The 25,393-nt window shown below is 55.5% G+C and overlaps 10 protein-coding genes across 10 annotated transcripts; 6 read left to right on the top strand and 4 right to left on the bottom strand.

The window, feature by feature from the left end:
* Positions 1–44: 44 nt before the first annotated feature.
* On the top strand, positions 45–5,785 carry E0L32_006775 (uncharacterized protein; the record flags this gene model as incomplete). The annotated part of the gene is made up of 8 exons (XM_031141444.1): positions 45–372; positions 959–1,256; positions 1,872–2,207; positions 2,285–2,958; positions 3,021–3,291; positions 3,364–4,044; positions 4,110–5,090; positions 5,167–5,785. 8 exons carry the CDS (start codon positions 45–47, stop codon positions 5,783–5,785), a joined length of 4,188 nt encoding a protein of 1,395 aa, XP_030994606.1.
* Positions 5,786–6,093: 308 nt separating this feature from the next.
* On the bottom strand, positions 6,094–7,551 carry E0L32_006774 (uncharacterized protein; the record flags this gene model as incomplete). The annotated part of the gene is made up of 1 exon (XM_031141443.1): positions 6,094–7,551. One exon carries the CDS (start codon positions 7,549–7,551, stop codon positions 6,094–6,096), a length of 1,458 nt encoding a protein of 485 aa, XP_030994605.1.
* Positions 7,552–8,914: 1,363 nt separating this feature from the next.
* Positions 8,915–10,354, top strand: E0L32_006773 (uncharacterized protein; the record flags this gene model as incomplete). The annotated part of the gene is made up of 3 exons (XM_031141442.1): positions 8,915–9,117; positions 9,195–9,887; positions 9,961–10,354. The coding sequence occupies 3 exons, from the start codon at positions 8,915–8,917 to the stop codon at positions 10,352–10,354; spliced, it is 1,290 nt and encodes a 429-aa protein (XP_030994604.1).
* A 2,093-nt stretch (positions 10,355–12,447) lies between these two features.
* Positions 12,448–13,078, bottom strand: E0L32_006772 (uncharacterized protein; the record flags this gene model as incomplete). Its single annotated transcript, XM_031141441.1, has 3 exons — positions 12,448–12,503; positions 12,581–12,771; positions 13,029–13,078. 3 exons carry the CDS (start codon positions 13,076–13,078, stop codon positions 12,448–12,450), a joined length of 297 nt encoding a protein of 98 aa, XP_030994603.1.
* Positions 13,079–13,584: 506 nt separating this feature from the next.
* On the top strand, positions 13,585–14,110 carry E0L32_006771 (uncharacterized protein; the record flags this gene model as incomplete). The annotated part of the gene is made up of 2 exons (XM_031141440.1): positions 13,585–13,912; positions 13,971–14,110. 2 exons carry the CDS (start codon positions 13,585–13,587, stop codon positions 14,108–14,110), a joined length of 468 nt encoding a protein of 155 aa, XP_030994602.1.
* A 1,328-nt stretch (positions 14,111–15,438) lies between these two features.
* E0L32_006770 (uncharacterized protein) lies at positions 15,439–15,666 on the top strand (the record flags this gene model as incomplete). The annotated part of the gene is made up of 1 exon (XM_031141439.1): positions 15,439–15,666. The coding sequence occupies one exon, from the start codon at positions 15,439–15,441 to the stop codon at positions 15,664–15,666; it is 228 nt and encodes a 75-aa protein (XP_030994601.1).
* Positions 15,667–16,992: 1,326 nt separating this feature from the next.
* Positions 16,993–17,547, top strand: E0L32_006769 (uncharacterized protein; the record flags this gene model as incomplete). Its single annotated transcript, XM_031141438.1, has 1 exon — positions 16,993–17,547. The coding sequence occupies one exon, from the start codon at positions 16,993–16,995 to the stop codon at positions 17,545–17,547; it is 555 nt and encodes a 184-aa protein (XP_030994600.1).
* Positions 17,548–18,000: 453 nt separating this feature from the next.
* Positions 18,001–19,685, bottom strand: E0L32_006768 (uncharacterized protein; the record flags this gene model as incomplete). The annotated part of the gene is made up of 2 exons (XM_031141437.1): positions 18,001–18,909; positions 18,963–19,685. The coding sequence occupies 2 exons, from the start codon at positions 19,683–19,685 to the stop codon at positions 18,001–18,003; spliced, it is 1,632 nt and encodes a 543-aa protein (XP_030994599.1).
* A 1,389-nt stretch (positions 19,686–21,074) lies between these two features.
* Positions 21,075–22,232, bottom strand: E0L32_006767 (uncharacterized protein; the record flags this gene model as incomplete). Its single annotated transcript, XM_031141436.1, has 1 exon — positions 21,075–22,232. One exon carries the CDS (start codon positions 22,230–22,232, stop codon positions 21,075–21,077), a length of 1,158 nt encoding a protein of 385 aa, XP_030994598.1.
* A 1,403-nt stretch (positions 22,233–23,635) lies between these two features.
* On the top strand, positions 23,636–25,207 carry E0L32_006766 (uncharacterized protein; the record flags this gene model as incomplete). Its single annotated transcript, XM_031141435.1, has 3 exons — positions 23,636–24,044; positions 24,099–24,739; positions 24,803–25,207. 3 exons carry the CDS (start codon positions 23,636–23,638, stop codon positions 25,205–25,207), a joined length of 1,455 nt encoding a protein of 484 aa, XP_030994597.1.
* Positions 25,208–25,393: the final 186 nt, after the last annotated feature.

Raw genomic sequence — 25,393 nt, 5'->3', positions numbered from 1 at the left:
TCTTGCCAACAAACCTGTTGAGGGAGACAATAACATCTCTCAATATGCTCTTCCCACATTGGGACTCAGCCACACAGACACTTCTCAAGAAGCACGGGCAACGATTCCATCACCAAGCACCTTTCCATGGTCCACGTCGCCTGGACTTGACGGAATTCAGCTTCTGGAGAGACCGCCTTGCCGAACTTTACGAGGAGATCTATCTCGCACCACCAGACAGCTGGAGGCAGCTCTGGATTGACCGGCGGAATCCGCACCAGTACTACATGTTCTGGATCGCTCTCGTGGTTTTTGCGCTCTCGCTCGTTTCGTGCGTGGCTTCGTTGGTGCAGGCATGGGCTTCCGTGCAGGCACTGAAGCAGTCATCGTCCAGTTCGTAGTGAGTAGGCCAGGCCAGGAGCACACAAAACCAAACGAAAAGAACAAAACAGGAAAGGGAAAGGGAATGTGATAATTCGAACATCTTGTTCTTCTCAGACGCCCAGGAAATAGGAATGGGCGTAGGAGTACTCCCTGTGCCGGAGCAAAGCGGCGTGGCAAGTCGACGACCCAAGGGACCGCAGGGCCGAATCAAGCTTTTCTTGTCAGTAAACTAGCGGTAGTTGGACCCAAAATAGAGCACGAGGGCTCTAGCCGGGTCCAGATCAGGACTCGGTTGCTCGAGTCAAGGGATTACCAGATTTAGCATTCCGGACACCCCGCCGTTGTAGGGGTCCCTTTGGTCCTTTTTCGAGAGCCATAATTGGGGTGAGATGGCCAAATTAACCCACCCATGATTGGGCCGCGGATCAAGGGTCTGCTTTGCCATGACAGGAACGCACCTGGGGTCCTGGGAGCTGCATGTCTGCCGAGGAGAGGGATGCGTGGTGACCCTGGTGGGTATCGAGCGCCATTTCTTGGCAGCAATGGGGCTGTGTCTATCAAATTTTGCGGAGGGAACAATGGACGGACGTCATAGGAGAAAACGTTCACCAGCACGAGGCCATAGCTCCAGCCCTGGAGAGCTCTCACTTCCTGCGGCGCACTAAACGAGCCCAAGGCGAGGACCTAGACACCAGGAACTGGGATACCAACGTTGCAAGGAACCTTAATCCAACCTCTATGAGCGATTTTCAACTGGCTGTTATGCCACTACCGACTCGTAAAGATCCCACACGTCCACCACGTTGTCAGATGGAACCAGGAAATGGCCCAAACCTTAGCCCATTCCTGCTCATTTACGACACTGCGAATAGCCTGCGTGATTTTTTCTTACAGTGAGTGTTTTGTTATTTTTCCCATTCCATTTTCGTCTCACCGTGACGCGCCACCATCTAACACAGCCAACGCGGTGCCGCTGCTCCTGTCGCGGCCAACTGCCCAATGCGGCATTGAATCTCCTCTCCCCCCTCCTCGCTTCACATGTTTCCGAACCCTTGAGGCTTTTATTGCAGGCAGCAAATGACGGTCAGATTCACCTGCCCCGAGAGAAAAACAGAGTGCAGACGATAAGCTTTCGGGAGGCCGCCTGGGCTTACAAGTCGGGATCTGCACTGACAGTCCCCTCCCAAACCAGACCAGTGCCGCAGCTTCGGGCGAGTCAGACCTAGCTGCTAGTTGTCACTTCTCCCTACTCTCTCGCTTGCATCGTGACATCCTCCTTTGAGGCAATGGACCATCATTTCCCACCTCGAGCTGGATGAGGAGCAAGGACATATTAGGAGATGGCTCCATCCACCCTAGACCATCTGATCTTGACAGCTTGCTTTCGTGTAATATTTGGCGCATCCCATTAGAGAAGCTAGAAGATTTTCTCCCTGCTCTCGCGCTTAGCTCGTAAATCTGACCATCATATAAGTCGTATAAAGGGGGTGAACCGACTGGCAACGCAGCGTTGATCCCTCTCGCCTCGTGTTGCACCCAGTCTCCCTCTTACCGGTCACCCCTTTGATTCTGCATCTGCTCTTGGTTCATCATTGCAAAGCCCAATCCACTTCTCTGACAGATACGCGCGTCGAGAAGTTGAGTGGTTCACCTCCTGGTATGGACGAGAACAAGGCACCTATCCCTGAGCGGATTCGCTGGCAGAACGATGAGGAGGCTGGCCAGCGAGTCCGCCCGGGCCTGCACCGCGGCATCTCGACGGACAACTTGTCCATTCATAGTGTGCGGTCGAGGACAGGCTCTATAGATCCTTCCGCTGCCCTGCCTATCCAGTACCGGACCGTGTAAGTTCCTTCATTTGAAGCATATGTGCATATGTCAGCGAGCAGAGCACTGACCTTTACCTTCTATTTGACTCCAGATCCATCGACATCGATGACTTCAACAACAAGACCGCCACTGCGAAGAAGAACAAGGATGCGGCAACTGGTAAGGTCTCACCAGTTGAAATTACAAACAAGGACACTAATTCTGACACTATTGTGCTGATCACAGATCTCGCCGACCTCGAGTGGCACACCATCACTGTTGAAGAACTTGCCCGTCGTCTTACGACCTCTACCAAGGAGGGCCTCACCGACGAGCAAGTCCGCATCCGCTCCCAACAGTATGGCAAGAATGCGCCTTCGCCTCCTCCCACACACCACACGAAGCAAATTTTTGGCTACTTCTTCAAGGGCTTTGGATCCATCCTCTTCGTCGGCTCAATCCTCGTCTTCATCGCCTGGAAGCCCCTCGGTAGCCCGCCGGCCCTGGCCAACTTGGCCCTTGCCATCGTCCTCCTGGCTGTCTTCTTCATCCAGGCCGCTTTCAACATGTGGCAAGACTGGTCTTCGTCCCGCGTCATGGCGTCCATCAAGACGATGTTGCCGGACGAGTGCCACGTCGTGAGGAATGGCAACCAGACCAACTTGTCCGCGCACGATATTGTTCCTGGCGATGTGCTTCTCATCAAGGCTGGCAATAAACTGCCTGCAGATGTGAGGTTCATCGATGTCTCTAGTGATACCAAGTTCGATCGCGCCATCCTGACTGGTTAGTTGCACTGTCATCCAGTTGAGCCTGGAAGGACCCCTGGCATTAACATAGTGACACAGGTGAATCCGTTCCTCTCGCTGCCACTGTCGACTCTTCGGACGAGAACTATCTAGAGACGAGATGTATCGGCCTGCAGGGAACTCACTGTGTCTCCGGTTCCTGCATCGGTGTCGTCGTAGCGACCGGAAACAAGACTGTCTTTGGCCGTATCGCCAAGCTGACCAACGAACCCAAGACTGGCCTGACCACCCTGGAGCGTGAGGTGCTCAACTTTGTGTACATCATCTGCTCCATCATGGCACTCATGATCGTTCTTGTTATCATCCTCTGGTAAGCAACACTCTACTACTCACCCCATTCCCCAACGCCATCAAAAGCCTAACCCACGTCTTCATCAAACAGGGCAGCATGGCTCCGCAAGGACCACCCAGACTGGATCAACGTGCCGACCCTGATCGTGGACTGCGTCTCCGTGGCCGTCGCCTTCATCCCCGAGGGCCTCCCCGTCGCCCTGACCGCCAGCCTGACCATCAGCGCCAACCTGATGCGCAAGAACAAGGTGCTCTGCAAGTCGCTCAAGACGGTCGAGACCCTGGGCGCCGTGTCCGTCATCTGCTCCGACAAGACGGGCACCCTGACGGAGAACAAGATGACCGTGACCGACTGCGCCGTCGGCGCCACCGTCATGTCGGCCGACGACGCCCGCGACTCGCTGGTCGCCGAGCGCGCGCGGGCCGCCGCCGTCTCGGACGCCGACAACGACACGAGCCTGGCCAGCAACGCGCTGGAGCAGCTGCGCACCGTCGCGGGGCTCTGCAACGCGGGCGAGTTCGACGCCGCGACGCTGCACATGCCGCTGGCGCAGCGGCGCGTGCACGGCGACGCGACGGACCAGGCCATCCTGCGGTTCGCCGAGTCGCTGGGCCCCGTGGCGGCGCTCAAGCGCTGCTGGCAGACGCGGTACGACCTCGCGTTCAACAGCAAGAACAAGTACATGATCCGCGTGCTGGGCCTGAGCCACAAGGACGGCCTGCAGGACGCGCTGCCGTCCGACGTCGCTGCTGTGTTTGAGCCTGGTGACTTGTGAGTATTTCCATACTTGCCTCGGATTGGGCGGACTAGGTTGAAGCTAACTGAACGTGTAACAGCCTTCTCACCATCAAGGGCGCGCCCGAGATCCTCATGGCCCGCTGCACCAGGTACATCGGCCCGACGGGCGTCTCCCACAGCCTGACCGACGCGGCCCGCGCCTCCATCGAGGCCATCAAGGACAAGTGGTCCGCGCGCGGCCGCCGCGTCCTGCTCCTCGCCCACAAGCCCCTCTCGCGCGCCTCCCTGAAGCACCCGGTCTCGTCCTCCCTCTTCGAGAAGGAGATGAACGACCACGCGCGTGAGGGGCTCACCCTCGTCGGCATGGTCGCCATCGTCGACCCGCCCCGCCAGGAGATCCCCGAGGTCGTGCGCACGCTGCGTGGCGCCGGCATCAGGATGTTCATGGTGACGGGCGACTTTGCGCTGACGGCCACGGCCATCGCCTCCGAGTGCGGCATCGTGACGAACCGCCCCGAGGCCGTGGACGACGTCTCGGCCCTGTCGAGGAGTGGCCCCGCCGCACCGACAGCAGCCGCCGGCACGGACGGCAAGCACGCGACCGTCGCGCTCGCCGACAGGCCCGTCACCTCGATCGTGCTGAGCGGCAAGGACCTCGTGACGCTCAGCCCGCCGCAGTGGGACGTCCTGGCGCGCGACTACACCGAGGTCGTGTTCGCGCGGACGACGCCGGAGCAGAAGCTGCGCATCGTGCGCGAGCTGCAGAGCCGCGGCTTCGTGGTCGGCATGACGGGCGACGGCGTCAACGACGCGCCGGCGCTGCGGGCCGCGGACGTGGGCATCGCCATCGGCCTCGGCGGCAGCGACATCGCCATCGAGGCGGCCGACATGGTGCTGCTCGAGTCCTTCTCGGGCGCCGTCGCGGCCGTGCGCTGCGGCCGCATGACGTTTGACAACCTGCGCAAGACGATCGCGTACCTGCTCCCTGCCGGCAGTTTCTCCGAGTTCTGGCCCGTCCTGACCAACGTTGCGTTTGGGCTGCCGCAGATCCTGAGCAGTTTCTTGATGATTGTGATCTGGTAAGTCAAATAATCCTCTACAAGTTTTTTTCTTTGCTACATGCCTGTCCCCATTACTAACAGAACACCACAACAGCTGCTTCACAGACTGCCTGGCCGCCACCTCGCTGGCCTACGAGCAGGCCGAGGCCGACGTGCTCGACCGCCCGCCCCGCAAGGTCGGCGTGGACCGCCTCGTGGACTGGCAGCTGATCGTGCAGGCGTACGGGTTCGTGGGCATCATGGAGACGACGACCTCGTTCGCCATGAGCTACTGGTACCTGCAGCGGCAGGGGATCCCCTTCTCGTCGCTGTGGTTCTCCTTCGGCGCCATCCCGGACGGCATGGACCCGGACTACTACAACGCGCGGCTCAACGAGGCGAGCTCGGTCTACTTCGTCACGCTCGTGGTGATGCAGTGGTTCAACCTGCTGGCTGTGCGCACGCGCCGCCTGTCCATCTTCCAGCACCCGCCGCTGTTCAACCGCGAGACGCGCAACTACTGGCTCTTCCCCGCCGTGCTGTTCGCCGTCGTCATGGCCTTCTTCTGGCTCTACGTGCCCAAGTTCCAGGAGGTGCTCGGCACGGCCCAGGTCCCCGTCGAGCACTGGTTCCTGCCCATGGCGTTCGGTCTGGGCCTGCTGCTATGGGATGAGGGGCGCAAGTACTGCGTTCGTCGGTATCCTAAGAGCTGGGTTGCGAAGCTGGCTTGGTAGCATCTTGGGGAGCAGCCGGGGAGGGATGTCAGAGAATGTCAAATGTCGAGAGCTTGTGTGTCTAGACTACATGGTTTAGAACATAGATGTATAGAACCACTATGTCTGCAAAATGAGTGCACATAAAATTGTGTGAGCCTTGAATGTTGAGTAAATCTTGACTTCCTATTCACTCGCAATGTACATCTTACACCAGTAATGCTCCAAGTCACGATAGTATCACCTACTCACCTTCCACTTCATCTCCAGCGGGTATCTTTGTATATATACGGCCCTTTCCATCAACAGATTCTCTCCCTCCTCCGTTATCAGTTCCCCGATGACGCGCCAAAGGGGTAGTTGAACTTGAGAAGACCATTCAGCCCGCCGACCCAGCCGTCGTCGTCCTCCATGATGCCCTCGGCATCTCCCTTGCCCGGAGCGCGAATGACGCACGGCACGCCGCCCCTCCAGCTGCCATCGCTGCTGCGCCCCACCATCTCGCCCTCGACGCGGACCTCCATGCCGATGCCGACACCCGTCTTGCGCTTGCCGTCGATGCTGACTTCCAGCTCGCGGCCGCGGTTCTTGTCGCTCAGGCGGAGGGAGACCTTGGTGTTGAGAGGCAGCACCAGCGGCCGGAAGCTCAGGCTGCGGGGGCAGATAGGGGTGATGAGCAAGGATCCGACAAGGGGGTGGATGATGGAACCGCCGGCGCTCAGAGAGTAAGCCGTCGAGCCGGTCGGGGTGCTGACGAGGATGCCGTCGGCGACGGCCTCGGTGAGGAAGTGGTTGTTCAGGAAGATGTCGATTACAGCGAGGTGAGGATGCGGGCCACGGTGAATCAGAAGCTCGTTGATGGCATGTATGGAAGGAAAATTCGGTCTTTCCAGCTCTGCCTGCTCTTCAGGTGATGCTGGCAAATTCAACTTCGGGTCGGTTGTAGATGTGGGTATCAAATGACTGTTGATGTTGGTTCCGTCGGTGTCATAGATGCCAACCTTGAGGCGGTGCCGCAGCAGCATCTTGGAGGCACGTTGCGTCCCCATGCTCTGGCCTCGCACGCTGCCCCATTTTGCGACACCTTCCTCGTCCGCGTTTTCGGCGCGCCGGCGCCGGTTGCCTGCGGCCGTCTGAGTGTGCAGGCCGACCAGATCCTTAACCGCGACACCGCTGCCACTCATGTAGACCTCCCGCCAAGCGCGCTTGTACTCGTCGAATTTCCATTCACCGAGGAAGCCTAGCGTTCCCATACTAAATGATAGTATGGGTGGGACGCTTGAGTGCAGGGAGAACAGGCTTGCGGCGCGCAGGATGGTGCCATCTCCTCCGAGCGTGGTAATGAGGTCGATCTTGTTGGGGAACTGTACACCAGGGTCACTATCCATGGTGGTATATACGGGGAAGTGCAGGTCGTTGTGGACTGCATTGGCGATGCGACTCTCGAATATGATGTTGAGGTCGGGGTAGTTGCTGTGGAGGTGCTTGGCGAATGCAACAGCAGAGACGGTGACGTGTGGTGCGTGCAGCTTGGGCATGAGGAGGATGTTCCGTGGTGGCTGCGGCCAGTGGAGAGAGAGGAGAGAGGAGCTGGATGATTCCTCGTATTTGGGTATGATCCGATCAGGCAGGGCTGATATGTCGAGGATCTGCCTCCGCAATGTGGTGATGGAGAAGGATCGTAGGCTGCTGGGCGGGGAGACATTGGCAGAAGTCTGGCTGGCAGCAGGGCGCCACGCCTGCCGTAGCGCTCGAGGCCATGTCGAGGTCTTCATCATACAACTCATTGTGGACCTATGAGTAGAGATTCAGCGCTGGCGCGAGTATGTGAGAGCGCGTGCTGAGTGTCTGGGCGGTTTGTCCCATGGTCGAGCAGAAGGGGTATCGATCGAGCTGTGGTGAGCTGCGTCACAACTAGTATAGTTTGAGGAGCGCAAGGCAGGCGGCTCTATTCATTCAAGAAGCCATGACAGGGTGTCCCTGGGACTGTCAAAGTGTTGCTGTGTGCGTTGGCTGTAATGCCAGATGACATCGATGCATCAAAGGCTCGAATTGAGCAGAATTGAAGCAGAAAAAGGCGCCGCCCGCTTATCGCCGGCCTTTGTGTCGATAAGAACGTCGAAGGACTTGGCAGTGTGACTTGACCCAGGCAGACGCTAACTGAGCAATTCCAGGGTCCAATCTGTGACGAGTTGATTCTCCTTTTAGTGGAGCGTCCGGGGAAGCTTAGGCCTGGGCCGAGCTTCAGAGTCTGGACTCTAGGAACCTCCTCCACTAACTACAAGCACATCAACATCAAAGCTGATCAATGGATGCTCTCCTGTTCCCAAGACTGATGAGTCTGGGATCATAACAAACAGTTCCTGGACACTTTGAGGACCAGGTATTCAGTGTGGATACATCCAGCATTGCCCATCCATACGTCCTGTTAGTCTAGCTTGCTCCCTGGGTTGCGGACTTCCAGCCCTGACTCAGCAGACCAGCCACCAGAAAAGGCACACGTGCGGCAGTGCAGGACGCTAACTGACACCGCCTAAGCAACCAGTCATAGCGCCTTGAAAGCCTGGAACCATCCCCGCAGCTTACCGAAGCTGCCGCTCCAGGCAGTGTGCCTTTCCCACTTTCATGATGCAAGGCAGACACTTGGAATGACGACAGGGATCGGAGAGCTGGCTTCACCAAAAACCCCCCCTCGACCTCACACTGCCCTTCTTCTCTATGGACTGACTTTAAGCATGTGTTATGCGACCCTAGAGGCCACTGCCCTCCCTTCTGCCAGTCCTCTCGTGCTAGAGTAGCCTCGACCTCGGCTGCGCGCATCCTGCTGGCTTGCCCGTTTCCCGTCATCGCAAAGCAGGGCGAGCTTTGTTCCCCGCCAAGGCTGGAGCTACCCCTGCTCCCTTGCTGATCACCGACCCTCCAATCGCCGCGCCATTGCAGTTGGCAGTGGGCACACGACACGAAACGCTCACACGACTCAGGACACCTCATTGTCTGTCTGCCTGCCTACGGGCCTCGGCCGAAGTGCCACCCTTCCTAAAAGGTGCTTCTGCTGCCCTCAGGCCCTGCGACAAACACACCTTTCGCACGAATCGAACCTACTTCGTATCCTCGAGACCGGCCAGCTGAAGCGGATCTGCCCCGCCAAACATGGCTTCCGGAGACCTGCGGCAACGGACGAAGCCGGCGCCCACCGACAACGGCGATCCGCCTGCTGCAAACCTCAATGCCGGCACCACGACGCTCACGGATCCCAAAGTAGCCCATCCCTCCGGAAAGAGGAAACATGGCCGCTTGATCCGGTGGTTCAGAGGGTTTTCCTTCGCCGTTTACTTCCTGTCATCATGCATCGCGTAAGCCCCCTCGTATCCTTGCAGGGGTACTCCAGACTGTTCCAGCTCCAAGAGCTAACCAGAGCTTTCCTTCGCAGCATCAACCTGACCCAGATAGTCGGCGCGCCGCTCTACTGGCTCAACCGCGACCTCTACTACGCCTACATGGCCCTGACCAAGCAGTCCTTCGGCCTCCTGATCACGAGCATGACGTACTGGTGGGGCCCCACGACGATACGCATCAGCGGCGACGATTCGGTCGCCGGGCAGATCAAGCGCACCGCCGACGGCCGCGTCGAGTTCGCCTTCCCCGAGCGCCTCGTCCTCATCGCCAACCACCAGATCTACACCGACTGGCTGTACCTGTGGTGGGTCGGCTACGCCAACAGCCCCCAGATGCACGGCTACCTCTACATCATCCTCAAGGAGTCCCTCAAGTACATCCCCGTCATCGGCACCGGCATGATGTTCTACGGGTTCATCTTCATGTCCCGCAAGATGGCCGTCGACCAGCCCCGCATGGCCCACCGCCTCGGCAAGCTCAAGACGCGCCACACCGCCCCCGACGGCCGGTCCTACCTCAACCCCATGTGGCTGCTGCTCTTCCCCGAGGGCACCAACCTCTCCAACAACGGGCGCGCCAAGTCGGCCAGGTGGGCCGAGAAGTCGGGCCTGGTCGACATGCAGCACCTGCTGCTCCCCCGGAGCACGGGCATGTACTTCTGCCTGAGCGAGCTCAAGGACACGGTCGAGTACGTGTACGACTGCACCGTGGCGTACGAGGGTGTACCGTAAGTCTTGGTGGTCCCACACACACACTCCATATTTCGAAAACTCTCGCACTGACTGACACACGAGCAACAGGCGCGGTGGCTACGGCGAGGAATACTTTGGCCTCTCGAGCACCTACTTCGAGGGCCGCGCCCCCAAGTCGGTCAACTTCCACTGGCGCCGCTTCCGCATCGCCGACATCCCCCTGTCCGACGCCAAGGAGTTCGAGCTGTGGCTGCGCGAGCGCTGGTACGAGAAGGACGCCCTCATGGAGGAGTACCTCGCCACCGGCCGCTTCCCCGCCAGCCCCGAGGCCATCGTCGACTCCAAGGGCCTGCAGGGCAGGACGGGCGCCTACGTCGAGACCGAGGTCCGCACGCGCTACCCCTTTGAGTTTGTGCAGATCTTTGTCGTCCTCGGCGTGTTCGGCCTGGTCTGGAATGTCCTGGGCAAGATGTGGGCCAACACGGTGGGCGTCTTCCGGTGACGAGCGAGCAGGGAGTGGGCGAGGTATTGATGGTGCTTGATCTTACTTTTTTTTTTATATTCTTTTTTTGCATGGAGTTTGTATCAAGGACTACCCGAGCAGATTGGTGTCTGGTTCCGTCATTTCGGGCGATCGTCGTATTGGGTGTTTTGCAGTTCAGCGTTCTGGAATAGGTGGTGCGGTGCATGCGGTTTCACGACTAGGGATTGAAGGGGGCTTCTTTCTGGGTTAGATTGGCGCATCCCTTTGTTCTCGGCGGGATACAGGATGGGAATTGGCTTAGGATCATCTTCCCTACTCATAGCGAATATCCATTTTTGACATGCAAGTCGACATTGACGGCTGATTGTATTATTCGACACATGGCAACTCGGATCTCCATCTCATATTGGACGGGTTGGCTCACTTATCAGGAGGATCAGGCATGGTCAACAGCTTCCTGGCTGTGGCAACACCGGCTTGACTTGTCTTTTCCCTCCAGATTGTCGAAAAGGGTGTACCTGATTCTAGCCCCCAGTCCACGAGTGCCACCACAAGCTCATGGAGGCCGGATTTCTCATTGAAAGGGCCGAAGACATGGCACATGACCGGTCAACGTCCGGACAAACATGCGGGAGCCGTACAAGTACCTCCAAGAGCGAAGTGTTTGCGTTGCACAAGCTGGACTTCCGGACAGAGAGTACTGAAGTATTACAGGTCTGGAATAAGTTGCAAGAGTAACACGTACAAGATCAAGCAATAGGCGAGTCGGTTCTACAAGGCCTAAGATTTAGTGTGTGCTTGGGTGGCAGTGTGGAAAGCTGTAGGGTTACCCGCCGGATCGGCCCCATCGACAAACTCTGAATATGGCCCGGCGATGCACCTATGTGAAACACGCGCCTCGCTACCACAGGAATCCCGTTGCATGCTAGAAACTACCGCTGCACGACCGACACTTTTCTGTATGCTTGTGGACCCCGTTACTGGCAACGAGCGCGTAAGTGCGCAGTGGAGGCGGCGGAGTTTCAACGACATGTTTTGCTCTGAGAAGTACTTAGATCTGAATTCTCGCCTTTTCCACGTCCACAGTAGACGTTGCAATCTATTCTCTGCAGTTTATCGTTATAAAACACGGACCCAAAGCGTTCAACGTCCATCATGAAGTTGTTGATATTCGCAGCCGTCCTGGCCCTGCTCCAGGGAGCGAGCGCCCGCTCGCGGGTCTGCGAGATCCAGTAAGTCTCTGCACGATATAAGAAACGGTTTCATTCCTGAGCTGACAAACTTACTTTTGCCAGTTCAGCTGCCATCAAAAGATACGAAAAGTTCTGTCAGTGCAGTGACGGTATGTCCTTTTCGAAGCTGCAGGCTCCTTGGGACCGATTTTGCTAATATTGTAAAGGCCTCTGCTACAATCTGGACAACAAAACGGGATGCAATCCACCTCGACCGGGCCTGATCCCATGCGTGTTTGGGACCCCCTCGTCATGAATATGGGAGATGTCAAGGATCCAATCTTGGGGAGCTTTGGCACACAGTGTAGATGGCATGTCTGATGGTCTCTAAGAAATGACTTGGACGTGCCACAGATGATGGTGAATCAGAGGCTGAGACTCGAATCGAACCCACAAGCGGGTGTCAAAATAGTTGACGAAGGTTCATCAGGAGCTACCTCGATGTTAGCAATCGATATCCTTGTCATATCTTTGCCCTGGAACTCGGAATGATCCCATTACCTTAGACAGTTACTTCTGTGAGCAGTCCGTCAATTAATGTGACCACCACTTGCGCCATAACCATCTACGTCAGGGTAGCCTTGCTGTATTTCGATGTACATAAAACTATTAATCGCTATCGCTAGACTTTAATGGATGACACTGTCAATGATCCACGCTTTCGTTCCTGCCATACCCTTCCCACGATGTCCACACCTATGAAGGGGGCTGTGCCGCATTTTCTGGTGGCATTTGGAAAGGTTCCAGATGACGACTGCTGGGTTGGAAATCGATCAACAGATTCAGACGCTTTGCGATATGGAACTTCTCCCAACATTCTCTGCAGCTTTGACTGCACTGGGGAAGACACCACGCTCTTGGCGCGTGCGCCAGATCACCCTACTGCTCTGCTACCGCATCGACGTCGCCCGCCTTGATTTCCAGCTCGGCGGGAACTTTCATATATAGTGTCAGCTTGCAAGGCGCCTCGAAAATGACGTGCAGGAACAGCGAGCGAGAAATGAGGACCTACCAAAGGCGAATCGAGCTCTCAGTTTGACCTGTGGATGGCGTAGACAGCCCAGGTCCATATCGCCGTAGCCGGTGGGCCGAAGGGCTTGCTTTTTCGCAAGTTGTCGGAGCGCAATCACGTAGAGCTCCCTACGGAACCCAAACTCGTTCAAGCCTTCTCCAATCCGGCCAGGGTTTGCCTTCTTCCTCCGGCTTGAAGTAAACAAGCAGAACGATTTGCATCTTTTCCATGCCGGATCCGACGTCGAGCTGCTCGGGGCTTCCAAGGAGGCAGTGCGTCTTGCCCGGGAGGAGACGAGACCGGCCATTGCCCGCGCCATCCCTGTGTGTCTGGGCAAGGAGGAAATGATCCAAGAGTACATCGCGTCCCTCCTGCAACAAAGGTATCGGTTAGCGTATGGTTCCGCTCCCCAGATGTGCGCCCGCGAGGGCAATCAAACGAAACGTACCTCCGCTCTTGATCTGGCGTCACGTTTTGTGTCGGGTTCGGCTGAGACATAATGGCTGACTGGAAGCAAGACTAATGGGATAACAGACGCGAATACTAGTCTCCAGAATGTTGAATGATATGTTCGAGGAGTTGGCCAATACTCATCTCGGAGAAAGGTCACTGGTGTCTGGTGCTTCGACAAGCGAAGCTCAGAAGACGCGCGGAGGCGATTTAATGGAAGCGGCTTCGTTAGCATTTGGTTTCCGAAAGTTCTTTCCATCTCATGACTGGCGAAGTATTGCGAGTCGTCATGAGCCACAGAAGGAGGAATAGCTTGCGAAAGCAACAGTGAACATATGTGAATCGGTCAAGAACCTGCAGGTCACTGAACACGCGGCGTCACTCACTCATGAGTCTCACAGCCATGCAAACCCGTCCAGCTGTTCCTGCTTGCGGCTATTTCACTGAAAGGTATAAAAGGCCACTCGCATGCTTGGTCCTCGAGGGGCGACTTCTCTACCATTCTCAAAGGTCGCCATACCACAAAGCTCTTTGATACAATTCTCGAAGCAAACATGCCTGGAAGCGATATCGCCAAGTCCAAACAGGAATACCGAGCATTCCTCGACGCGTTCTACGAAGAACACAAGGGCCATCCGTCCATATCCATCGACTTGCCCAAAGGAATTACCAAATGCGTTCATCACGATAAGGACCGGCGCTTCGCGCTCTTGGCGCACCTTCCCGCCAAGGACGCAACCGCGACCAATCTCAAGCCCAACCTTGCCGATGCTACTTACAAAGAGGCTCTGACTTGGCTTTCCGAGGCCTTCCCGCCCGACTCCTACGGTAGCTTCACCCAGCTGTGCATCATAGACGGAATCCAATGGCGATTTGTTCATGGTGAGGCATGCAACGGACAAGACATCATGAAAGGTCTCCGTCGCTAACGACTTTTCAGTGCCGGAAGACTGCTGTGAACAGGCAGACATCCCTTGTGTCGCAGCGCTGTGGAGGACTCTCGCTATTGTGCCTCTCGAGTACAGGGTCATCGAGATGCACTACCGAGCCAAAGAGACGCTCGAGCCCCTGGAAAAGTGATGGCTTGGCGGCGAGGTTCTGCCTACAGTGCCCGGAGGACAGGTTGCAAGGGTTGCTCGATGCAGCAAGGCGGTAATTAGTACAGTATTTTTAGAATAGCTGATGAGAGAGAATCGAAATCATTTTGGACCACTCGTTCTCCATCGATGTCGCCAATACTATCTGGACGTCCAAGGCGTTGGCCCGGCAGGAGACCGGTGTCTCCCCGACGTCCAACGTCCATTCTCCTCCCCAGTGGAGCTCTGCTGAAGCTTCTCTTGACAGCCCTATACGTGCTTTCGCTTTGTCAGTTTGTTTTGGTTGCTTGACTGAACGCATGTATGGCGATTTGCATCCTTCTCCAGCACATACTTGGTCTTGGAAAGCGATGCTTGGAACCTCTAGGATGTCACTCGCACGGTTTGAATTGGAACCGGGTTCCCGACTTCGGCATCAATGTGGTGATGTATCAGATCACCAAATGCGGGTGTCTATACAAAAGGAGTGCTATTCGCCGGTGGCCATCTCTTCTATCGGCTCCCCTATCCGCCCCAGAAATTCGTTCTCGTTGCAAAAATGGGTCGTGCCAGTGCTACAAGTCCTGTTGAGTCTCCTCAAGCCCAATCTCCACCGTGGCCAGGATAACCGCGGGTTAGACGCCGGAAAGCCTTTCCGAAGAAAAACTTCGCATGAGCTAGTATTCGGGCGATGGTTGAGGCCGATTAGTGTAAACCTGAGAGTTCGCTGTATTATCGAGCAATACATTGGGCAGCGCCGCATTGCGACATCGAGTCCCGGAGGCTAGGCCCGTGGCCATGAAGGGGGACTGGGGTACTGTTGACTCTTCACCAGGAGCTTCAAGTCCATCTCCTGGGGCGTCCCTGTCGCCAATTGTAATTAGGCAAAACAGGACAAGCGAGCCTGAGGTGCCAACGGTTGAGGATCCAGGCGCATGTCTTGTTGCGGCGCAGCTAAGCCCAAGCACGATGACCTCTCTCACCTGCATATTGGCGCCAGCCTCCAACCAATATGACCTCAGAAAGGAGCAGTAAATACACGGAGGAGACAGCCTCCAGGAACCGAAGTGGAAAGGCGCCCCGAATGTTGAGACGACGGGCAATATGCCGTGATCCCGTCCTGTGCCGTATGCTCACTTGCACTGAACCTTAGACTGACCTCAAATGCAAACAGAACCGACTATGAACTGGTTTGAATGAGATACAAATGAGATATAAAGACGACAATCCATCTCCTTTTCTCCACCATCTATTCACCAGTCACCAAGACAATCGACTCTTCTATCCCATACCAGCTTGCAGATTATTGTTCTCGACCCTCGCTTTTTCAAAATGAAGGTTACTGTTATTCTCGCCACTCTTCTCGGCCTTGCTGCCGCCGTCCCGGCCACTCAGTCTTTCGAGGTTGACCTATCTGAGCTGGAGGAGCGCTCCGACCTCGAGGCTCGTGGCAAGTGTGCCTCGCTGTACAGCTGCGTCAGCGGCCGTTGCATCCGCATTGTGTGCAACTCTACCGGCATTGGCACCACCTGCACCACCTTCAAGGGCGGCAAGTGCTAAGTATCCTTCAAAGAGTAAGTGACAGTCAGCCACCAAGGAGCTCGTTCTCCGGTCCTAATGCTTGTTGGCTGATCATATCCTCAAGCACTTGCCACTCCGTTCTAGTGCTTGAGATATACAAGGCATGATGCTGCTAGGCATGTGGGTATTGGCGATCACTGAGTTTATGAAGTCTACTGGCAAGCTTAGATGTGGTACTATCGGTTAGAAAGTTTTTTTTATGTTTTTTTATCGCGGTACCAGTCGGACGAATGAGTCAGCAGAATTCACCTCGGTCTCCATCACCTCTGGTCAATTCTGTACTGTAGGACTTATTATACACGTTTGAGAGCCAATGACAGTCCAGGGCACATGTAATGCCACTGCTGTCTCCCTCCCATGGCTCTGGGCTCTGATGTGTGCTTGCCAGACTGTGTTGTGATGCTAAGTAAATGTCTACCAAGCTTCAGATCGCCGACATCGTTGATATGTCGAAGCTACAATGATTCGGTGGTAATTATGTGTGTTCCTCTTGCCATTCATACGTGAATCTCATGACTTGACCACCTCCCCATGTGGCAAATGAGGCTCCGGGCCCGCGTAGCCAACATCTCTCTATTGTAACGTTGAATTTGGTGCACTTGCCAGCCGTCCTCCCAGCTAGTGAGGCGGCGTTACCGACAGGTCAGAGACCCACTACCTGTAGCTCATCCGTCCGCAACGCCGGCGGAACCTTGACAGCCTGCCCGGCTTGTCAAAGAGCCTTAGTAAAATAGACGCGAGGCGGCACTCAGCGCAACATCTTCTTATCGCAGCGGCCTTTGAAGAGCTCTCTGAAATTTCTTGTCTTACGCACGCTCAGACGAGGAAGCTGGAGAACTTGTGTGGTCTCGCAAAGACGTGCTGTTGAGCCTCTGTAATACTGACCAAATTACCTGAGTAGTTTAGCCAAGGCTCGAGATTCAGACTGTCCCCACAAGGCGTTTCCCAGACAGCCAGTAGCGCTTCTCTAATTCCCCAATTCGGAACTGGGGCTCCGCATTGGGGTTGCTCGAGTCAGGACTCACTGAACAACATACTAGCAACATACCAACGGTATCAGACTACTGCCATGTGGGTTCCGCGTGAGGTGTTGAATTTCTCATTTAGGGAAACCTTAAGCCAAAGGGCAAAGAGTCAGTCAAAATGCGGCTTGTATAAAGAGACGACGCTTTCGCAAGACTGCGACTTGGTCAGTCCATAAAGAGAAAGCATCTAATCTAGTCCATAATAACTCCTTGGGAGACTTGCATATCCTCCAAACGCACCGCCATCACCCGTGACAAAATCCCAAAGTCACAAGATAAAATGCAGTTCACATCCAAGTCCCTGATGCTCGGCGCGGCAGTAGCCCTGGCTGGTCTGCACCTCGCCCACGCCGCGAGCAACAACAAGCCCTGCCCCGGCGTCCAGCACGTGGGCGATGGCGGCAAGGACGACTACTGCTGCATCGGCGGCTCCCTGCACTTCAGCAACTGCGACGGCTGGCCCATCTGCAAGGGGCCGACCTCGTTCGACCCGGCCACCGAGACGGTGCTGAGCTGCGCCACCACCGTCCCGCTGTCGGCACCCAACTACGCCGACCTGGTCTCGAGCGCGAGCTCCAAGTACCTCAACGCCCAGGGCTCTGCCACCGTCCCCTTGACGCCCGTCGGTGCCGCCGCCCAGGCCGCTCCGACGGCGGCCGGCCAGCCTGCCAAGACTGGCACGACCGCGAAGGCCACGACCTCTGCGCCTTCTGGTACGACTACGACCACGTCGGCAGGTGCCAAGACAACGCAGTCGAGCACGAACGGTGGTGGGAGGCTAGAAGCTGCTTATGGTATTGCTGGTGTCCTGATAGGGGCCGCTGCGCTGTTGTGAGATGCGGCTTGATCGCTCTGTGTGAGAGAGGAGGGCTCTGGGGGAAGAAAAGCGCTGGGGACTTAGCCCTATGGTAGCTATAAAATGGAGTCAAAGGAGCGTGGTGTATTTGTTAAATAGACCACTGTGGCTTTGGGGCCTCGTCATTTGAACCGGCAACATCAGATTCATCCAATTGAACAATATCTCAAAGGCTATGCGCGTAGAGACGAAGCCCACATATTCAAGACGAGTGTGCATCGCTCTAAGGAACTTGATTTACCGACAACATTGCAGGCGGTCACACTTGGAAAACGAGATGCGTGAAATTATCTAAGGATTAAGAAAAACTAGGTAGGGGGTATCTATCGTACCTTTGTCATGAAAACGCAACAGGACCAACGCCCTTTTTAGCCCCTGAACTTTCCGGATCCCGCCCGGTCATTAGAAGGAAACCAGCATTGAAGAAGAAAATTATTTCATCCCTCCGTCCTTCTCATTCCCACTCCGGCTCTCTGCCCGCGACGGCGTCGGCGTCTGGTCAACCTGCTCGACCGAAACAGTCGTCACCGTCTCGCACTGTATCGCCATCCCCATGACCTCCCCGGCCCCCATACCAAAGCCCCTCAGAGAGTCCTTGCTCGCCATCTTGATGTTGTCGCCCCTGAGCGTCCGCAGGCTCGCACCGGTGACAACCTTCTCGTTCCACCTCTTCCACCTCTTCTCTTGCTGGCACTTGGCCCCGCCGTCACCGCCAGACACAAAGACGACGTTGCCGAACTGCCGGCCCTCGGGCGTGCGCATAAAGGCAAAGGTCTCGAGCCCCGTGTCTTGCGAGGGGGGAGCGCCGCCGGAGAAGACGATGGAGCGCCGCGTCCAGCTGTAGAGCAGCACGTCGAGCCACCCCGCCGAGGCGATCATGCTGCCCGCGTAGCAAAAGTAGGCCAGCTTGACGTCGCGGCCGGCCATGGAGGCAATCCTTCCGGCAGCCAGGGGCGTAGTGCAGAGCATGTAGATGATGGGGTAGAGGAGGAACGTCGGGTGGCGGGCGGAGCGCGGGATCGGAGGGAGTCGCTTGGTCGTCATGTCGGTCATTGTTGACCGTGACGGAGATGGGGGGATGAGCAGGGGTGGCGGTGAGGGCCCGTTGGGGTCTGGATTCGGGTAGTGCTCTGCCTGTGAGATGGTGGCGTTGGAGCCACGCCGGCCGGTTGCGATGGATGACGCCGCAGATGCCATGCAGCAGGTTGGTGAGTGTTTGCTGTGGAAGCGGAGGTGGAAGAAGATGACCAGATAGATGGCCCAGGTCAGGGCGAGCGCGAGGAAGATCCAGAGATAGTGTGTGTAGAGGCGCAGGTCTTGGTAGGCCGGGTTGACCCAGCACTAGAGATATGTCAGTCCGACGGCCTTGATTCTGGGCCTCTCACTTGACTCACCCATGCCCCGGCTCTGACGTAGTATCCGCCATCATTAACCCCGTTGTCCGTGACGAGGACACCCAGCATGGTGACTCCGTAGACAAAAGACCACATGCCTACAATAGCCAAGTAGAATCCCCACGTTGGTACTCTGTAATTCTTGATAACGCCGAGGTATGTGTGCACTCCGATAGCCGCAATGAACACGCTCGACGCGAGGTCACCAACAGAGACGAACCAGCCCTGTGCCCAACATGTCGGTGTGCCGACATCAATCGAGTCCTTTGTCAACCACTCCACGTTGAGCATGAAGGCTACTGCTTGTTGGATGTCTGCAAAGAGAAGGTTGTATATCAAGATGAGAAACTGGTTCGGTGGTTCCCTCCGTATCCGGGACATGAACGTGGTTTTGGTCTCCCTTGGTGACGGAGGCGGAGGAGGCCATTCCTCTCGATACGCTGTCTTTGGTACGAGGAACCCGTTCACGTCTGAGGCCGTCGGCGACTCCGGCTCTGAACTGACTGGACTTTCTTCTTGCTCTCCCGGGGGTAGTATCTGCCATATGATCAACTTGTATGTCAAAAAAGCAAATAACCCAAGGCTAGCAAAGAAAGACAAGAAGCCAAAAGTGGTGACTGCCCCAAGGCCATGTCGCAGGACGGGCGGCAGAGGCGAGATAGAATTAGGTGAGTCTTCCGAGTCGTACTTCATGCCCTCCACGGGCCCCTCCATCATCTCCATTTTCAACAATGGTAGCGACTGTAAGTGTGCTCCCAAGGGAGTAAATTAGGTTAGAAAGGAAGAGGTGAACAAATGAACTACCAGTGTCCCATTCCAGGGGAGCACAAAATTCGAGCCAGGTGGGCGATGTTGTGATCTTCACATATTCTCCGAGACTTGAAGCCCTCCCCACAATTTAAGGAATGTGACAGAGGAAGAGGGTGGAGCAGAACTGGCCTTCATATCTGGAGAAGAAACACTCTCAGTTTTGAAGACTGCTCAGCCGTGGACCAAGATGGAGGGCACGAGCTGCTTAATGCCCGAGAGGCGTTTGTAACGAAGCGACGCATCTAATCCTTGCGGTCTGATCCCGCGTGCCGTGCTTGCATATGCTGGTAATGCAACCCTATATTGAAGATAAACCGGATTTTCTTTGATAATGATAGGAAGCTCCCAGCCCTAATCGCGCTTTTTACGTGAATGTGCAGTGCATTGCGCAACTGTCTTAGCGGGATCGAAACGCTTTGGTTGAGTAGGATTCCACGTTGCAGCCATGTTCCAAATCTGAAATAGCCTGAAGATTGACGGGCCCAGACCTATGTGACCCCTGGTACATGAATGCATTTTCCCACGGACTTATCCTGCGACGCCAATTCTAGGGAAGAGGTGGTACGGGTACATGTATGATTGGCTGTTAAGGGATAGGAGGATGTAAGCCTGTCGCAGATCATCTTGAGAGTGCTGACTCTTGTCTACGACCGCCTCAAAACCCAAGCCCAAGGGTCAAGCTAAATCAATGACGAGAGATCCTAAACAATGGCGCGAATGTGTGAAATGTCCAACGCCCAAGAATTAATATTCAAAGCCATATAAGATGATGACTAAAGCCTCTATGATATTGACACTCAAGTCCCTACTCCTCATGGAGCGTGGGCCCTTTATGCCAAGCTTTGCTTGTAGGCGAGAATTTGGCTATTCTTTGATCTGCTTCCTCCCGAAATCAGCCCGTCTTGCCAGGCACCATTTCAGCTCGGAGATTTCCGATCCGTTGGTCCCCGAGCAACGTGAAATGTAAAGACCTGTGAAGCCTGCCGTTCCAAGAGAATCATTCATGCAAAGAACAGTTCAAGAACACTTGGCTTTCTTATGAACAATGCTGTATAAATGCAAAGTTCACTCCACAACGGAAGTTGCCGCCTCCTATCACGACGTGTTGAGAAAACACTATCCCCCTGAAAACGAGCTTCCATCGTTCCGGTTGCGAGGGTATCCTGCTGCGTATGATATTGCCACTCGAGAACTGGTCCGACAAGAGGATGGAAAGGGTCTTCACGTTTATTATAGTCATCTCAAACAGTCTTGTCAGACTTGATATGACATCCGATTGAATACAAATCATGGTATAGGTATCTATCCATGCAGGAAATCATACACCTGCTTCTGAACCTGTCCCTCGTAGACGTAGTTGTCCGAGTTGAGCCGCCACACGTGGATGCCTGCCATGCTGTACTTGGTGTAGACACCCTCAGCCTCTGCCACAGTCGGGCCCGGGCAATTTGTCTCGGGGCAAACGCCATATAGCAGCTGATCCTTGCGGTACCCGATGTTCAAAAAGTCCTCTGGTGTCAGGTTGACCCCGCCGGCATACGTCTGCATGTTGACGTAGGAGAGAGACGACGCGGCAGTCTCCAAGTAGTCCGTGTCGGACGGCGAGACCGTCACCCAGTACTCGCGGCCAGTGCTGGCCGTCAGGCCGCTGAGCTGCTGCCGCACCTGGCCGAACAGATACCCGATGAAGGGAACGAGGTTGTTGTCCTCGTAGTCCACATCGAAGCCGTCGAGGCCGCCCGCCACGGGCGCCCACTGCTGGAAGAAGGCGCGCACCGACGCCGCGTACGCGTCCACCGCCTCCGAGGTCGTGCTGTTGCTGGCCTCGTCGATCAGTGCCGAGAGAGGCAGGCCCCAGGTCTTCTGGCCCTGGCCCCACCACTGGGAGATGGCGATCTTGATGGCCGGGTTCTGGGCCCGGGCCGTCTCGAGAGCCCACTGGAAGCGGTTGGCGAGCGGGCCCGTCGTGTTGGAGGAGAACAGCCCGAAGCTGCCGTCGGCCTGGATGCCCGCGGGCCCGATGAAGAGCGCGTCGACGTTGGCGAAGTTGATGGCGGACCACTCTGCGGGGATGGTGTTGTAGTTCGCGTCATCAGACAGATAGAGCCATGCGCCAGCGATGGGCCTCACCGCCGGCGTTGGCGATGAGGTGGGCGAAGAGGAAGAGCTTGTCGAGGAGGCGTAGACTGTAGAAGTCGTGAAGGATCCAGTGGAGGTTGAAACGGGGATAGACGTAGGCGACGAATTCGGCGACACGTTCGGGACTGGTGACACTCCAGATGAGGCAGGGAAGACAACATCCGATTGAACGACCTGAACGATATGTCCGTTCGATTCAACGACCTTGACAATGTGTCCGCATCGACCACCACAGCCGCAACCGCACGGAACACACGCTTGAACTCCGGCAATGTGCAGCAGGGTCAGCACCATGAGGATCCATCTCACGTAGGAGGCCATGATGTTAGTCTAGCGCTTTGTTGTCAAAGTCCAACAGTCTAAACGAGCAACCTACTCCTACGTAGCTGGCAAGGAGAGAGCACAAAGAGGGAAAATGGGGACTTAATACACCGGTTCATTCGCGTCCAAGTTGTATGTCGATCACCTTTTCTATCTCTATATATATGAACAGTGGTCAGGGTTCTGGTGACTGGAATGCGCGAGGCCCTAGTCGCGTTCGAGACCCGCGTTCTGGGCTGAGAACGTGTTTAGTAGCGGCAGGAATGCAACCCGCGCGCAAGGTCGAGATAACGATGGGGATGCCCGGGTACAGTCAAATTAGACCCCGGTCTTTCGTGGTCCGATATAAAGCTTAACTTTAATCAAGGCCAGGTTCTTATGGATAGCCGACAGACTAGTTATCGTCAAATTGCCGACAACAGGGTCCATATCTAGTAAACACGCGAAAGACACAAGGATCTCAGTACCTCAATGTGCTCTATTGTTCGAGAGACAGCGTAGTTGATTCCTGGTAGGGGGCAAATGTGTATACGCTTAAGTATTGAGGGCAGTAATGGCGGGTTGATGAGAAATAGGGCTCGTTTGACGATTCGGCCGTTGAGACCAGTGAACACTCCCGCTCCAACCTAGCGTCTGATATACGAAATGCGAGTTGGTAGCAGTGAATAGTATCAAGATATGGCAATATCTCTGAAGAGAACATGGCATGATATCTTGTCCAAGATATAAGCACTGAGCGCTATCCGAGGCTGCTGGTCCAAAAGGTTGGTAGATACAAGCACAAGGCTGAATACCAGACTTCCACAACAGGAAAGCTTTGCCGCGTTCAGCTTCCTCGTTGCAAATGCTACTACACAGAGGGACACGATACGAGGCCAGTCAGAAGCGGGGAGACTGGTGTGGGTCGGGCTTCTCTGCTATCTTCTTCTCAAAGCCGTCTAGATTTTTGAAGGCATAAACATGGCGCATTCAAATGGTTTGATGATACTTTTGAGGATGATGGGCGGACGATTTGACAAAACCTATCTGGATAAGGTAGTTCTATCTATGCTATCAATGACTGATGGAAGCATCAATGCACGAGTTAGCTGAACAGACTGGAAACACAAAGCGGCAATTGTGCGAGTGGCAAACCACCGGGGCACACCAATGGCAGGTTCCCACAATAATCCCACGCAGTAGGTTGCAAGAGGCAGGTATCTGCGGTGATAATCAAGCACAAATCCCAGAATCAACCCCACCTCTTTGCTTCCCCAAAGCCGCTCGGTGGTAAAACGGGCTTGGCCTTGAAAGTCGTACGGACCTAGTGTCTCATCATATAAAAGGATCACCGCTTACCTCCGTCCTCTGAATACTCGTGCGACTCCAGGCGGTTCTTTGACATTCTCAAATCTCTGAACAACATGAATGATTCGACAATGAAGTCCGACCCCGATCCGGAGAGCATTGCTCCAGCGCCGTCCAACGTCGGTGAAGTTATCCAAGACAAGACGATTCAGCACGATGCTGTGTTTGGCACCATCACAACAAAAGGGCCCAACTACCGCAATGTTGGGTGGATTGGGACCCTCGCTCTCATGATGAAGACACAGATTGGGCTTGGCGTGCTGTCCATGCCCGTCGTCTTTGACACTTTCGGGCTTATTCCCGGCATCATCGTTCTCGTCGTCGTTGCCGCAGTCACAACTTGGTCAGACTACATCGTCGGAACATTCAAGCTGCGTCACCGGCACGTCTATGGAATCGATGATGCTGGCCGGATGCTGTTCGGAAAGATTGGCTACGAGGTGTTTGGGGCTATGTACACCTTGTGTAGGTCGAATCTGTGACTTGTTCTCGTCCGATTTCCTTCTAACAACTTTTTAGACTTTACCTTTGTTTCCGGTTCGGCCATGCTCGGTACCTCGGTTGCACTCAATGCCCTGTCGACACATGGTGCTTGTACAGCCGTATTTGTAGCGGTTGCGGCCATTGCAGTCTTCTGTCTGTCAAGCATTCAGACCCTGGGCCGGATGAGCTGGGTCGCTTGGCTTGGAGCCTGCTGCATTATAGTTTCCGGCAAGTTGCACCGTAATCTGGTTGGAAACGCGTCTAATCTCGCCCGATCTACAGTCTTTGTCATAACGATCGCCGTCGGCCTCCAGGACAGACCTTCAGCAGCGCCCCCGGGTCCGGGCCCGTGGAAATCTGACTACAAACTCGCAAACAATCCGAGTTTCACCGATGCTATCTCTGCGGTGTCGACCCTGATCTTTACATACGCCGGCACCCCGGCCTTCTTCAACATTGTTGCCGAGATGCGAGACCCACGCCTCTACAATCGAGCGTTGTACACATGTCAGATCACTGTGACTGTCGTCTACATCGTCGTCGCGACCGTTGTGTATTACTATTGCGGATCCTATGTATCGTCACCGGCTCTCGGCTCGGCAGGACCTTTGATGAAAAAGGTGGGATACGGTATCGCTCTGCCAGGACTGCTGGGCTCCGGGGTCCTTCTTGCCCATGTAAGATGACGCCCTCTATATATACTTTCAGACTCTGATTAGGACTGACCCAACCCCCAACAGCTCCCCGCCAAGCATGTCTTTGTACGGGTCCTACGAGGAAGCAAGCATCTCACTACAAACACCGCCATCCACTGGGTGACGTGGTTCGGGTCGACCTTCAGCGTGACGCTGGTGGCGTACCTGGTCGCCAGTGGGATTCCCGTCTTCTCGGGTCTCGTCTCCCTCATCGGGGCTTTGTTCGCCTCCAGCCTGACCCTCCAGCCTTATGGCTGCATGTGGTTGTACGATCACTGGCAGGACTCGAGGACGGCTAGGTGGCACTGCATGGTCGCCTGGTGCGCATTTATCATCCTCGCTGGCACCTTCATCACGGTGGCGGGTACTTATGGGTCTATCGTCGCCATCGTGCAGTCTCCTGATAGATCGCGACCATGGTCGTGCGCAGATAACTCGAATTCTACCTGAGTGCAGGTCTTGATGCTGCCATAATTTCAAGGGGGAAGATGAGAATAGAAAGTCAGTTGAGAGAGACCACTTGCCATTGAGTCAAGCTGAGATGGCTGGCTACCTTGAAAATCCTCAAGACACTTAGGTAGACATTAAGACGCGCAAAAGGGCGAAATCAATTAACAATCCAAAATCGGGCCACTT

Source organism: Thyridium curvatum (assembly GCF_004353045.1).
Source record: "Thyridium curvatum strain D216 chromosome Unknown NODE_39_length_367864_cov_79.813791, whole genome shotgun sequence".
Lineage (NCBI taxonomy): Eukaryota > Fungi > Ascomycota > Sordariomycetes > Thyridiales > Thyridiaceae > Thyridium > Thyridium curvatum.
Note: the sequence above shows the minus strand (reverse complement) of the source record. Positions and strands in the feature narration are given on the sequence as shown.